At 41.0% G+C, this 15186-nt stretch overlaps 2 protein-coding genes across 7 annotated transcripts in view; both read left to right on the top strand.

The window, feature by feature from the left end:
* PIK3CA (phosphatidylinositol-4,5-bisphosphate 3-kinase catalytic subunit alpha) overlaps positions 1-7388 on the top strand; it is a 40845-nt gene extending 33457 nt beyond the window's left edge. For all 3 annotated transcript variants that reach the window (XM_052686535.1, XM_052686533.1, XM_052686534.1), the window contains one exon: positions 428-7388. In XM_052686535.1, coding sequence (XP_052542495.1) covers positions 428-698 — 271 coding nt within the window. In that variant the 3' untranslated portion in view covers positions 699-7388. The remainder of the gene's footprint in view (positions 1-427) is intronic.
* A 2301-nt stretch (positions 7389-9689) lies between these two features.
* Positions 9690-14978, top strand: ZNF639 (zinc finger protein 639). Of its 4 annotated transcripts, none has more exons than XM_052685172.1 (6): positions 9690-9788; positions 10683-10782; positions 11147-11214; positions 11809-11916; positions 12105-12239; positions 12528-14978. In XM_052685172.1, the coding sequence occupies exons 3-6, from the start codon at positions 11157-11159 to the stop codon at positions 13673-13675; spliced, it is 1449 nt and encodes a 482-aa protein (XP_052541132.1). In that variant the 5' UTR covers positions 9690-9788; positions 10683-10782; positions 11147-11156; the 3' UTR covers positions 13676-14978. The 4 variants fall into 4 exon arrangements, with proteins under 4 accessions (XP_052541132.1, XP_052541131.1, XP_052541133.1 ...); XM_052685171.1 differs by lacking the exon at positions 9690-9788 and adding an exon at positions 10078-10276; XM_052685173.1 differs by lacking the exon at positions 9690-9788 and adding an exon at positions 10312-10336.
* Positions 14979-15186: the final 208 nt, after the last annotated feature.

Here is a 15186-nt window from a genome sequence, read left to right as displayed (position 1 = left end):
TTCATAGAAGTGTGGGACTGAAGTGTATCTCTCCTTGATGATCACCAGGGAAGCACTGTTCACAGCAATTGGTCAGGAAACTTGCTTTATGATCTGAAATGTTGCCACAAATAAGTAAAATGGCTCTGTGTACCCCTTTAGAGTTGTTGAACGTTTGCATAAATTGAGAATTGAGGCTGGAAATTTTGACTGTTGTACCAGTCTGACCAATACTAAGTCTTACAGCAGTTAAAATAATCTAAGAAGGAAGATAAGGATGTCTTTCTTAACATTTGTTGGATTTTGTTAAACTATGAATGTCAACCTTTTACCTGTATATAGTTGCTTGAAAATCTTTTTAGAGGTGAAAAAGAAAATGCATCTAACAAGGCAATGTACTGAGTGTTGTCTCTTTGTGGGTGTGGTTTTTCTTTTCTATCTCTTCCAGGTTTCAAGAGATGTGTTACAAGGCTTATCTAGCAATTCGGCAGCATGCCAATCTGTTCATAAATCTCTTCTCCATGATGCTTGGCTCAGGAATGCCAGAACTGCAGTCCTTTGATGATATTGCGTACATTCGAAAGACCCTTGCATTGGATAAAACTGAGCAGGAAGCTCTTGAGTACTTCATGAAGCAAATGAATGATGCTCACCATGGTGGCTGGACAACAAAAATGGACTGGATCTTCCACACAATAAAGCAACATGCTTTGAACTGAAATGAAAGTGAAGAACACGAGAACTAATAACCCGCTTTGTGGGTACTACACTGTCAATACCCGTTAGCAGCAGAGACTGGTTGCATAGGAATTGCACAAACCACGAATGATATCAGAACTTATGGCAAGAAAAAAGACGAACTATTCAGACAACTGTTGAAAAACAATGTAAAACAGGGTTTCAGATAGCACTAAAATTGTACACTTCAAAAATTAAGCTTTAGTATGATGTGTGACTTCATGTTATGCCTTAAGCCCAAAAAGGTAAACTTGGGAAGAATGTTTCCTTTTTTCATTTGATAGGATAAATTAGAAGGAAAAAGAAAATAGTGCCAGCATGAATATAGAGTCCATCACATATTACCTTAGGTCTGGTACAGCAGGTAGAAACTGCTGGAATGAGAAGCATTGAGAGAAAGTTCAAGTGGTAGTTAATATTTAAATGCAGTGTAGTTTGAAGGGAAGGAGTTTAAGCTCAAAGATCTGAAAAATAGTGAGAGGACAGTGCCTTTTAAATGTGCTCAGAGGCATTAACATACGTAGGGTTTAGATGATCCTTTGATTTCTGGGTCTGTCATCTGCACAGTTTCAGAAAACAGTAGGAAATAGGCCCATTCAGTATGGTGTTTCTTCTGCTCAGTATTTCTAGGGGTGCAATTCATGCCTTCACAAAGAAACTTTTCTTATCATCCCCCAAAACTGACTAACCTGGAAACTGAATGGTCGGAATTGGGTTTAGTGCAACAAAGAGTTGTAGTGTTCATCTTAGGTTTGCTTTAATCTAACTTGAACTGAATAGATTTTTTTCATACATGTTTTCCAAGAACCTAAAAAAGGTGAGTTATTAAAATTATTGAAAGATTATTTTTTTATAAAGGCTATTTATATAATAGGAACTATTATTAATATATATTCTTTATTTACATGATTTGTCCAATATTCACTCTTTTAATTTTGCAGCCCAGTTCTATCTGTCCAAGGCTCCCACTTCCCTTAATGTTACTGAAGGTGACCAGTTATAGGACCAAATTCAGCCCTGGTGAAAGAGGACACAAGTGCCATTGAAATGGTGGGAGACACTCCCACTAATGCCAGAGGTGAACTTGGCCTAAGACTCTTTAACACTAAGTAAAAATTGGGGCAACACTCTTCACATTACTGAAGTGATATGCTGGCTATTCAAGGAACGTATGTTTAAACCCTCAACTTTTGGGTCCATCATTTCTCCTCTTTCTTCCTCCGCTCTGGAAGTGGTTGTTTAATCCAGTAACTGATACATCAGAAATAGCTGTTTAAATTTTCAATATGATCAATAATAAGCAGTTCAACATGCAGCAGATACGTTGGCTAGCTCAAAGCATGTGGAGCTACCAAGCATTTTATAGCTTTGTCTGTTTTGTGTGTGTGTAATATATATTTGTAAATCTAGTTGTCCTCCAACACAATTATGATGTGTGCAATCAATTCAATTGGCACCACTTTTCTGAAACTGTTCAGAGTAAAACGGATGTCAGATTGCCCTCATGCACAGCTTCAGGTAGGAATGTTTTTCTAACTACTAAAAAGGTTGGGTTTTTTTTTGGTTTTTTTTTGTTTTAATTAGTGAAACCCATGATTCTGAGGGTGATGTTTGCCCTAACATTTTAAGCTTGCTAGATTGGCAGCACTTGAAGTGAATTCCAAAGGTCTGGGGCTTTCGGGGTTTCAACTCATTCACTTCCAGACACACACTGAGGTGCCACTCAAAAAGTGCAATACCACATGTAATATAAAATATGCTGACAGCTGGTGTTAGATTAGAATATAAGTATATAAATAAACTGTACTTTGTGCAGGCTGTACTGATGAGGTAATGAGTGGTTGGCTTAATTTAGCAAATTGTAATATATTTTAAAAATGTGCAATCAATTACGTTATGAAAGACTTTGGGGATTGCAAAGCCAGGATTTTGGTTTTTGAAGATCCTTTCATAGTCAAGCTCTTGCAGTTAATTACTGTACACGTAGGTATTTGACAATGTTGTGGGGGGGAAAGGTGTCTTTGTGAAAACTACGGAAGTTCCAGGACTAGTGTGGGAAATGTGAAGTTTTTTCCTTAGTTCTGCTAAACCCTTTGGAGTAGTCCAACAGACTTCCCATTATTCTGTATTGACTGTTACATACTCCTTTTTTTTTTCATATGAATATTTTTACTCCTGCTAACCTTGGGCATACTTTCTAGAGCAAAATTATTTTTGTACATATTACTTTGCAGTCAACACTAATGGTGTAGCTCTTTGAAAACATGGCTTTGTTTCAATGAGTTTAAACTGTTTTGTTTGCAAAATCTGAAACCCTGTTGGCTTTAACTCTTAATTTAACAGAGTAAAATCGTTGCACAAATGCCGCATTAGGTGCTACATGATCATTATTTATCTATTAATGAAACAATGTTTTACTTTTTTTTTATATAGGAGGATGGTTGGACTTTTCCAACCAGGATGGAAAGAGAACTCAAATCTTTTGCATCCTATGAGCCCACCTTCTTTTGTACTTTACCCCTTCTTAATGATATACTTGTGTAAATATGGGTATAAATGTCTTTCAGTTCAAGCATACAGTGTTTTGCACCCTTTTTGCACAAACAGAAAGGTATGAGGAATCAGGCTCTGTTTCCAAAACTTACTGCAACTAAATGCTATGCATGAGCTGTGGAAGTTCATATGGGCATCAAATAATAAAAGAAAGGAAACATAGTGATATAGACATACTGTGACGTGGGGTAATTATAGTTGGTCTTTTTTTTAATGGGGAATATCATGGGTGTAAAGCTATTGTTCCTACTGTAACCAAGACGGGCATTTGGAAAACATTCTGCTGGTGTTTCAGGGGGGAAAAAAGGTTTTCCAGCTTCAAAGCATTTAATACTAATTACCTTACCTTGTTACACCACTTTTCTGATATAAATTCACTGAAGATAATGGATTTACTATTGACGTAGGTTGATGTAAATAGGGTGATGTCATCTGTTCTCAATATCTGAAATAAGATCTGCTTATTGACTGTGAAAACACCTGTGACTGAGCTCTAGATTGTTTTGGATTGCTTGGAATTGGAATTTTTATTTTCTTTAATTATTCCCACTTCATGGACATTGGAAAATGTTCCCTTTATTCTGAGTATCAAACGCACAAAACACTAAGCAGCTGGTTTGGGGCTTCAGTTAAATCTGAACACACTGTTCCTGCAAAACTTTGTAAGAAAAATGCTGGAGCAAGGAGCCCAGGTCTGGGCAGTACGTGTTATTGCAAAGCATTAGGAAGAAATTAGTGAAAGATCACTTTAAAGACTAACCTCATCAGTTGTGAAGCTAGTCATGTTTGATTTAATGACAAATCAAGCAGGTTGCTGCTGATCAGTTTTTTTCTGAAATACGTTCTTTGCTTTCCTGGAGGCAGCTCAAAAAGCACCTCTGACTTATGCACAATTTCTGTTCAGAAGGAGTGCATTTGCAGGTTTTTTTCAGACATACTTTCAGTATAAATTGGGGGGAGGGGAGAGAAGGCATTTAAGCATTTAAATAAAACCAAAACTGTCAGTGCTTTGGTATCTTATGGTGAAGATAAGCCTGCGTATTAAAGACAATTTAGAAATTACTGAGCTCATAGAGAACTCTGTATGTGCTGATCCTGCTGCTTGTCTTCTGGAAGATTGGTTTGGTTTTTCAGCTTCCCTTTCCATGTAAAATGTTAAAAGCCCTTTAGCAGTCAGTAGCATGTGTTTGTTGACAACTTGAGGCGTTTTCTTTGTCATTCTACGACTGGCATGTAATTTGTCCTTTAATAATGGCACGTTCCAGCACTTGTTCTAAGTGATAATTGTGAGTTCCTCCTGTTCTGCATGTCTGTACAGGTTGCAGATGTGGGCTGGGCCCATTCAAAAAGAAAAAAAACAAATGAAAATGAAGCCACTGAAATTAGTGTTCTATTGATGTCTTTAACATTTTTAAAATATTACAAGTTAATGAAAATGGTGTGGTATTACAGAGAGAATTGTAATTTGCTGCTTCTGAGATCTTTTTTTAAATTTCCATGGTTTCTTTTTAATTTTTGTTTTACTTGAAAGAAGAACCACATTTTCATTGTTGGTTTTATATGGCTTTCGTTTGTTTTTTTAATACTATGTAGCTGTAGATATCATTGCAGTTTGTTGAATCCCCATTTTAATTTTGTAATATACGTTTCATGCAAATAATGAATTTTTATCTTTTTTTGTGCTGAAAGTTGTCTCAGTTTAGGGTAAGGTTCTCTGTCCAAATTGATGGGTAGCTCACCACTCAGCCCTGCAGTTGACAGTGTGTGGGTTGGTTTTTAATCTGTGTTCTTGAAAGAAGCTGACTAGAAACTGCATATAGAAGTTTTCAGTTTGCATACACTAACCCAAATCTAGGTGCCCTGGTCTTCAGGAAGTTCTGATTTCTGTGTGCAGATAGAACACAGATGTCATTAGAAACACTCTAGATTCACAACAGTAAATGAAATCAGAATTAGGCTCTGTGCATATTAAAGTCCCAGACTACTTGTTCATATGATTCAGTATGAAGGGTGCTGTTTTATGATAGGAATGGGTACTAGCTGCCTGATTAAATCTTTGACTGTTTTATTTGGAAATAGTCTTTCTTTATTAACTAGCCTTTTTAGCTCTAATTCATAACTGTGGTAATTTTGTCTGTAGTGGCTTTTATCTGTGGGACTTTGAGGTTTATTGCTTATTACCTTAAAAAAAAAACAACAACAAACCTCTTAGTTTCTTCTTCCTACTTGTGAACCTGCACTAGGGAGAAATACAGTTGTTGTTAATGCAGTATTTAGAGTACAGCATTCTTTACTTCTGAGCTTTCTGAGATAGAATTCAAAAGTACAAGACCACAGTACAGAGGTGGGCCCCTTCCTTCTCCAACACCCCTCTCTGTGAAAATGGACATGCCCATAGTCTATGAACAACTTAAAATATTTGCAAAAGAAGATTAATTTAAGCAATGCTGTTAGCTTTCCCATTGATTCGCATTAATGTCTTAAGTGTCCTTGCTGTCATTTCTGTATGTGATACAATTTTTTTTCAGCATGAGGGAGGCCAGAAAATATACTATCTTGACTCCTGAGGTCCTGGTGCCAATTCCCCAGTAGCTGTAAAATAGTTTAGGAACTGTTTAGTTCAAATCAATTTAATTAGGAACCTGTTCCAGTATTAGAATTACTCCCAGTTAAACTTGACAACTGTATTGCTGAAGTTACTGAAAGCCTGATTCAAGCAGAATCTCTGTCTCCTGAGGCTCTTACGTCTGCTGCAGTTCAATCCATGAGGTCCAAGATGTGTATGTTTACAGCTGAGCTCTAATTCTGCTTTGTTTGTTGGTCTAAATATATTGCTCAATTCCCAGGATTTAGTAATAGTGTTTTAAAGTCTAAATTATCAACTGTACCAGGCTGTCCTGAGTTGTCTTACTGTTTTGTTTGGGGCAAGAGGGAGAGAAAGGGAGGAAAGAGATGAATTCTTCTTGTCTTACAGCCACTGTGGTGTACATTTATATTCTTTTTATTTTTTGAGCATGTATGTGAATATAAATGTGTAACTTCATCATCTGGGAGTATCATCTTCTCTTTCCTTTCCCCATTCCACCTCTACAAGTTTTAATTGAATAGCCACATACACTACTGAAATCCCTTTGCCTGCTTTGGAGATCATCCAGTCTGACTGCCCTGTTTGATGCAGGGTCAGCTAGAGCAGGCTGTCCTGTCCACCCAAGAGAGGAGGATTCCCACTAAAAGCTTTTTCTCAATGTTTGAATGAAATTCCTTCTATTTCATTGCCTAACCTCCTTATGTAGGGCACCAAGAAGAGCCTCGCCTGTCTTCTTTACGCCCTCTGGCAGGTATGTGTAGGTGCCCTTGAGCTTTTTCTTCAGCAGTCTGAACAATCCCAGTCCTCAGTCTCGCACTGTAGGTATCCCATGTCTTTATGGCTCTTTACTGGACCAGCTCCAGTATGTTCACGTCACTTCTACTGGGGAGTCCAGCACTGCTGGTTTGGTGTCCCCAGTGTTGAGCAGAGGATCAGGGATCACCTCCCTTGACCGGGATTCTGCTGGCATTTTGCATAGACAGAGCCCAGAAGCATGTATTCTCTTGATGCTTATGCTGCTTTATTGAAGCTAGAGGCAGTTCATGTCTGCATCAAAAAAGAGAGTATAAACACCTACCAGTGTTGAATACCTTTTCAAAACCAGACAGTTATCTTTGAAATAACCACTATTGGGGGTGGGGGGAGGATGTTGGGATGTGTATGTCATTCTGTAATACAGGTCCTGTGGTATAATAGCTAGAAAACAAGACATTTTTAGTAATTATGGGCCAAAACAAGTTTAAGATATGCAGGAAAATGCATGTATTGTTGTACTGAGAAAGTCTTGCAGCACATTTAAAAAAAAAAAAAAAAAAATCCCTTCTGCTGTGCTATTCAAGTAACAAGCAAACTTTGGCCTGTGCCATTTAATTGTAGTTCATGTTCATGGGGAACTGTAAAAAGTCTTTTTATTTATCTCCATTGTCTGTATCACATGCTGTTAATTAAAAAAATACTACTTGGGGTTTTTATCACACTTTTGAGTGTTACTGTATATACTAAATACTAAATTAAAATAATATGGTTGGTACACTCGTTCTGAAATGAGAATTTATAGCAGCTCGAGTTGTGGAGGTGTGATTTGGTATTTTGGGCCTTCTTGGAAAGGCTTGAAGAAAGGAGGTAGAAAATGCTTACATCTGTTAATTTAGGTGGGGAAAAATACTGAAATTAGCCTTATTTGTGGGAATAGCTATGTGAGAGGTCTTAACTGCACATGGTGTTCACTGTTGCATACACTGAATAAGTGACTTAGTTCAGATATTGTCCCATAGCTGTGAGAGGAGAGCAGGCAGTGTGGAAGCGTTTCAGCAGAATGGCGGCAAAGCCTCTCTGAAGTTGATCAGTTTTAATTTTGAGAACTATGAAGATATTTCATCACCAAAACTATATTTAAAAATAAAAACTAGGTTGCATTTTTGTATCTATTGCTTTTAAAAAGTGAGAAGCTATTTCGGAAATTATACATTGACAAGTGTGAGAATGTGGGCTTGTAATAGAATTGCAAAAGTTCTGTTTTATTTTAGCCTTCAACATTCAACAAACTGTTACTGTAGGAGGGATTTGAGTTCTCTTGCTGAGGATTTGATTTTTTGGAGGCATGAGGAATGCGTCAGGATGTAATCAGGTCACCACTACGTGTCTTTGGTTCACTCAGTTATTTCAGAGCACAAATAGAGCTCTATATGGAGAGGCCTTTGTCAATAAAAGTGAAAGGCGACCTGAGAGAGCATTTATCTCCCAGACTTCACCCAGTCTATTCTCAGCAAAACCTGATGTTGAAAAAGGAAGATCTTTGCCTGAGATCTGTTCTGTACTCCTCACATATCCAATAACTGACTGAGGTGGCAGAACATAAAGAGGTGCTGTCTTTCTCTGATCAGTGGTGTTGTCTGCTGGGTGCAAACCTTAAGGGATGCCCTGAAACCCATATGCTCCACAGCTCCCTTGCTTTCTCTGTGAAATGTGAGTCAGGCTGGGGCCTTCCAGAAAGGAAAGAACAAGTCCTCCTACAAGGAGCTAAGATGCCTAGATTTGTCACCTCTTGGCTGCACAACAAGATATTCTAGCTCTGCAGCTTGCAAGCTCAAAGCTGAAGTGCCTCCCATCCCAACAGCAGTCTGCTTCTGCTGCCACAGGTAGGTAAAAGTTGCCATGTGCTATGTGTTTAATTAAACACTTTACCCCATTCTTATTTTGGCTGATTGAAAAGAACATGACCTGTGTTGCCTGTTTAAACCGGGAGGTTACTTCCACTTGGGCTTCCTTCTGTTTCCAGTCAGAGCAAGTTCAGCGTGATTAAATCTGACCCTGATCTGTTTGAAGATCTCAGGAATGTGGCAGTTTCAAAAGTGAAATGAATTTTCTTTCTAAAGCATTGATGAAACCTTTTGGTGCCTACAGCTTTGAACTGTATCTATGACTTCAAAGGCGATCCTCACATTTTGTTCTTTCATTGTCTTGCCTTTTTAGCTGTGTGGTTGGGCTGTGCTGTTCTTTGTGGATTTCTCTTTGTGGAAGAGAAATTCAGCCAAAACACAAAGAAGACATTGTGCTTTATGTGGAAGTGGCTTGGCTACCATGATTGTGTCTCACTGAGCACTGGATTCAAAGAAAAGGGCTGGGTGGGTTTGGTTTTCTTGGTTTTTGTTTTGTTTGAGTTGGTTTTTTTTTATTTTTTATTTTGGAGGAGGGGTTGGTTTTGGATTGTATTGCTGCCCTCCACTGGGCACTAGGGAAAGTGTTTTTTTTTTCATATTCACAGTATTTACCTAGGAAACTTTGCCATGAACAGAAATATGTGAGCATCCACCCAACTGGATGGCTGTAGCTAATTTATGGGGACTTCATCCAAACCAGTCTTGGAGGAAACCCAGGCTCCTATAACTGAGATAAACAGTGCAGAACAAACCAGAGAGAGAGACGCTAAAATCTTGTTTGGTAATTCTCAAGAGCAGAGAGATGAATCGTGTTATTTTCTGAGCCCTCAGAAAAGTGCTTTGAAAAGGACCACAGTGCTTGTATTCGTGCTGCTTGCCTTCATCGTGCGTGACCATATGGTAAAAGCACGGTTGGTAACCTAATCGGCTGCCCCTAGAGCTCTGTCTGGGAAGTCAGAAAAGGCTGAAGGTAGGATTTTATAAACTAAGTCCAGCACAACGACGACAGCCTTTGGTGCGGAAGAATCGGCCCTCAGCCAGCCTCCAACGCCGAGAGGCAGCTCCTCGTGTAATAGCGGGGCGGAGGGAAAGCCCCTCGCCACCCCCCCGCCCGACCGCTGTAGCGGAGCCGGGAGGCGGCCTCCTCTCCGCACCGCGCCCTCCAGGGGGCGCCGCGATGGCGGCTGCCGCTCGGCCCGCCCCGCCCCTTCCCCCGCGGGGTGCGCCGCGTCCGGAGGCGGCTGCGGTGCGGGCTGGGCGCGGAGAGGAAGGTGAGTCCCAGCGGCGAGGCACGGGAGGGGCGGCCGCGGCGTCGCCCGGAGCCCTGGGGATCGGCGTGGCACCCGCGGGCGCCCGCCTCCCTCCGGCCGTTCGCCGCGCGGGGCCGCTCACCGCCTTCTCCCGCCCGCCCCCATTTTAAGCCCTGTCCCCGGCGCCATTTGAAGTGCGAAGCCGCGGCTCGGTGCCTCCTCGCCTCCCCCCTCCGTCGGCCGCATCCCGCCGGCCGCAGCCGTGACTCACGCTCGGTGCCGCGCTCCCGGTGCCGGCTGGTGGCTGGGCCCTCCCTCACGGAGCCCGCGCTGCTGCCTCGCTCTGCCCCCGCCCCTCCGGTCCCGCTAGGCCGCGGCTCGGGGAGGGGCGGCGGGGCTGGCGGCCTCGCCCCGCCGCGGTCTCGGTGCGTTGTGGGCTCTTCCCTCTCGACCGAAGCGATGGCGGCGTTCGATGCCTCCGATACAGCATTGAAGCGGTTCGCCCTGAGGTTGGCCCGTTACAATAAAGCCGTGCTTCGTACCGATTGTTCCATCTCACGAGAACGTCGGTAACGTGGTAGGATATGTGTTCTTTTTCTCTCGGTTCTGAAGCTGGGCCTGTAAGCGCCCTAATGCTGCGGAACGCCTCGGGTTCCGTTTGCAGCACTGCAGTTCTTTGAGCCCAGCCGGTTTGGTGTCATCTCCTTTCCCTTCGGGAGCCACAGACAAAGGGCAGCCCGGGCTGTGCGCTCAGCAGCGCTGATGCTCCCAACCGAGCACTGCTTTCGACTCCATGTGGTATTTTTCAGCCTTACAGTTAGTACTAGTTGTGTGTTTGTTTCTGATGTGATTATTTGGGGGACTGTTTCTTCTTTATTTTATGATTAAACTATATTAAATGCTTTCCTTCTGCAGATGAAGGCCTCGTGCTGCTGTACTTGCTGTACGTGGGTGCAGTGCAGCTGTCAGCCTCCGAGCTGCTCTGCTTGCTGACGCTGAAAAGTGTGGGATTTTGGTAAGATGGCATCACTTCTGTTTTCATTTCCAGCGTGAAAGTCTCTGAAGGTCACTGCCCCAGGGTATCTAATCTCTGACAGAAGGCAGCATGCAGGAGAGCTGCTTGTAACATACCATGCAGACAGCGGCTGCAGTCTGTATGGTGAGCCTTCTTACTCCTGGGGCAGGAATACAGAACTATTTGTTATTTGTGTGCTTTTAATATTTTCTTAATTGTAACAGAATAAATAGGGGGGATGTAAGAAAAACTCTCTGTGTGGTGTTTGGGGTTTCAGAATACTTGTATTGTTTCATGAAAAGTATAAGCTGATAAATACAAGTTTAGCCAATTTTTGAATGTTTTCATTTTATGATTAACATAGACTGTTCAAAATGAATGAACATCCTAAGAAGAGGAAACGGAAGACACAGCACCCTTCTCGATATTCAGGTCAGCCTAGAGCTCCAGTTATGTACACTTCAATTCATTTAATTTTTCTCAGAGTAATAGCTTTGTTATGTTTGTACCTGGCAAGTAAGTAATATACAAGGGCTGGGTTAAGATGCCTTCTACTGAACATGCAGGGTGCCCGCCCTGCGTGCTCTGTTCTTAGGCCACTTTCAGTCTGTGCATCTGAGCAGGTTTGTGCTCTACTCCCTGCATGTTGGAAAGCTTGCACAGACCATAAAGTGGAGATGATTCTGATACTGACACACAAGGGGAGAAATTCCCTGGAAGTTGGGATTAAGGGGTCAGTAAGCATTCCAGTCCATAAGCATTCAGCACTGCGTTAGCTGTGCTCCTTTTACTGTTTCAGAGGAAGTTCAGCAACAACCGTATGTGATGCTCTGAACACTGGGACAGCAGCAGAAAGCTGTAAATCAGAACAGGAACATTAGCAGACCAGCACAGAATGCTCATAAAGCAAGAAGTAAAAACATAGCCAGTGAGAATTTTAGTGCACACTGAATCCATATGTAGCTACATCAGTTTGTTAGTGCTAATCGTTTTTTTTTTGTTTGTTTGTTTGTTTTTGTAATACAGATTCTTCAGGTGCCCCTAAATATATAGACAATAGTGGGATTTTTTCTGACCACTGCTACAGTGTTTGTTCTATGAAACAACCAGACATAAAGTATTCTGAAAACAGAGGTAAGAGTGCATGTTGGGGTCTTGCTATGTAATGCTTGACTAAGTGTATTGTGCTCTGATTTGTAGAAATAAATAGAAAACAAAACAGATAGTGGTTGTTTCCTGAGTATTGTTCTGATTTGATGTCCCTTAGACTGAATATTATATCAATTATATTAAGTAAAAAAATCCTTCTTTTATCTTTGCAGGTAGATACCATAGTCCGGTGCAGAGCATAGACACAGATGATGACGGGAGTCCAGTGCATGCTGGGACTTCTCAGTGGAGTGGGTCGCATTCAAACGTAGGGTTGCACTATACAGACCCTAAAAAGAAGGATAAAGGTAGGCGTGCATTTGCAGCTTACATACTGGGAGGCTGGAAGCCACGTATACTGGTGTTTAATGTAACAAATGCTTTACTTTCTTGGTTTGACAGAAGAGATCGAGGTTTTTTAGCTTACATTATTTATTTGTTAGTTGTAGTCTTGGTGCCTGAATGATAATATTTGCTTTTTGCACTTATAGGCTTCTACAACCAACTAAATACGCGCCCAGCTTCTTTGCAGGGTTGTTTGTTTTTGTTTTATTTTGTGTTTTAAACTGACCTTTATTATCTACTTGCTCCTACAGATAAAGCTGCTAATAATGGAATGTGCAAAGACGTGTGTGACTCACCTATATTCAGTGACAGCCCTACAGAAGAAGAAAAACCTCTTGATATTCAAACTGTAGAAATTTCTACAACAGAAGTTAATGCTGTAGAAGTCCATGATATAGAAACACAAACTGTGTCACCTGAGAAGCTAGAAGCTGAGGACCTAGAGGAGATCCCTCTTGAAACCTGTAAAATCTTTGAGAAGAACCAGGCTTTGAATATCACAGCTCAGCAGAAATGGCCTTTGCTGAGAGCCAACAGCAGCGGCCTGTACAAGTGTGAGCTCTGTGAGTTTAACAGCAAGTACTTCTCTGATTTAAAGCAGCACATGATCCTGAAGCATAAGACGTGTGCGGACACTCATGTCTGTAAAGTTTGTAAAGAAAACTTCTCCAGCAAAGTGCAGCTCATTGAACATGTGAAACTGCACGAGGAGGACCCATACATCTGTAAATACTGTGATTACAAAACGGTGATATTTGAGAATCTGAGTCAGCACATAGCAGACACTCACTTCAATGACCACCTTTATTGGTGCGAGCAGTGCGATATGCAGTTCTCCTCCAGCAGCGAGCTGTACCTGCACTTCCAGGAACACAGCTGTGACGAGCAGTATTTGTGTCAATTCTGTGAGCATGAAACAAACGATCCAGAAGATCTGCACAGCCACGTGGTGAATGAACACGCGTGCCGACTGATAGAGCTCAGCGACAGCTATCATAACAAGGAGCGTGGACAGTACAGCCTCATAAACAAAATCAGTTTTGACAAATGCAAAAACTTCTTTGTATGCCAAGTGTGTGGCTTTAGGAGCAGGCTGCATACAAACGTCAACAGGCACGTAGCTATTGAACACACCAAAATATTCCCTCATGTTTGTGATGACTGTGGAAAGGGCTTTTCAGGTATGTTGGAGTATTGCAAGCATTTAAGCTCTCATTTATCTGAAGGGATTTATTTGTGTCAGTACTGTGAGTATTCAACAGGACAGATTGAAGACCTTAAAACCCATTTGGATTTCAGGCATTCCACAGACTTGCCACATAAATGTACTGATTGTTTAATGAGATTTGGAAATGAAAAAGATCTTCTAAGTCATCTTCAGATACATGAGACAGCTTGATTATTTTCTTTCCCTGCAATAAGCTTGTTAGGATTGGAATTAAAAACACAATATTAAATACAGTTTTAATAGCACTTGTACAATTATAATGTTTTTATGTCAACGAAGCATGTGTAATGGCTTGGTGTTAGGAATTTCCTTTCCTAGGAGTTTCCGTAGGTATAATCACACGTACAAGTGGGATGGATCGCATTCTGGGGGGAGGGACAGTGGGAATAGTTGCATGTCATAATAGTTCCAACTGTTGTCCCACACTTTCACATGAAAGGTACAACAGCAGCTCTTTGGAGTTTGATATGACCGAGGGAAAGCCAGCTTCTCCGTCCACGCTGAAGTAATACCATACTGATCTCAGCTGCGTCTCCTACTCATGTTATCCTCCACAGCAGCAGGGCACTGCTCACTTTTAGAAAATGGCACCAGCCTGCTGAAGATAACCGCGTTCCAAAAATTCCTGGGCATGAGAATGTCAAAATTCATATGTCAGCCTGTATTGACCACCTTGTATTCTTGATAAGCTTTTAAAATTGGTGCGTCTTTCTCTCAAGGTTACCTATCCTACCTCATCGTTTGTTTGAGTCTTTGGTCAGTGTTCAGTTTCAAATCCTGTCCCAACAATGCTTTCATCCACACATTTAGTAGGGACTGCCAACATCACTTTCATTTCTTTTATTTACCTTCACTTGCTGTCTTTGTTTTGATGCACAAAGGAGACATGTACTGCTTGTGTGCAGTCTGGGATGGGTTTTAAGCAGCAATTCTAAGGGGATGTGTGAAGTGATCCAGCTGAGAATATATAGTGTAACTTTCATATCTAAAATCTTAGTTTAGCTCTGAAATATGTCACCAACCTCATTTGGAGAAAGCCTCTGTAAGTAAACTAGTTCAGAATTATTCTGTAGATTTATAATTAGCTTTCTATGACTAGTAATTTGAGGGAAGTGATTTTAAATCTGTATGTGATAAACTTAAATGTGATAAACTCAAACACTGGTATGGTTTTAAAAAAAAATCATTTAAAAGTGGTTTAGTACAGCTATTCTGATTAGATAGATAGTGTTCTTTGGGCATTACAATCTTACTAAGTGAATTTTTAAGCTTCAGTCCATAGCTGTGTTTCTCAGTGACTGATAGTTGTACAGATAATTAAGGGTGAGATCATTTAGACAGTTTAGCTATCAGGGTGAAGTAATCCATAAAATGGTGGAGTTTGTTTCTGTACTGACTGTAAATCTGTAAGATTGTCTAATGTAAGTATTATATAGGCATAATTAATGTATAGAACATTTCCTGATTGGTGAGACTTAGTGTTATCAGCTCCCAAGTGTGCAAGGGACTTAGCACTGGAGTTTTATAGCTATAAACATTGGCTGAAATATAGTGAGTTTATGGAATTTCTGATGTCTAGAGAAGTATTTCCAGAACATCTGAAAAGGAGCCATTTAACACCGGTTTAGTAGGAGGCAGGACTTATTTTTGTTGTATTGAAATGCTGGTTTAGTACCAAATCC

Source organism: Tympanuchus pallidicinctus, unplaced genomic scaffold (genome assembly GCF_026119805.1).
Source record: "Tympanuchus pallidicinctus isolate F22 unplaced genomic scaffold, pur_lepc_1.0 scaffold22, whole genome shotgun sequence".
NCBI classification, from domain to species: Eukaryota; Metazoa; Chordata; class Aves; order Galliformes; family Phasianidae; genus Tympanuchus; species Tympanuchus pallidicinctus.
The sequence above is the reverse complement of the archived record's forward strand: the minus strand, read 5'-3'. Positions and strand labels throughout refer to the sequence as shown.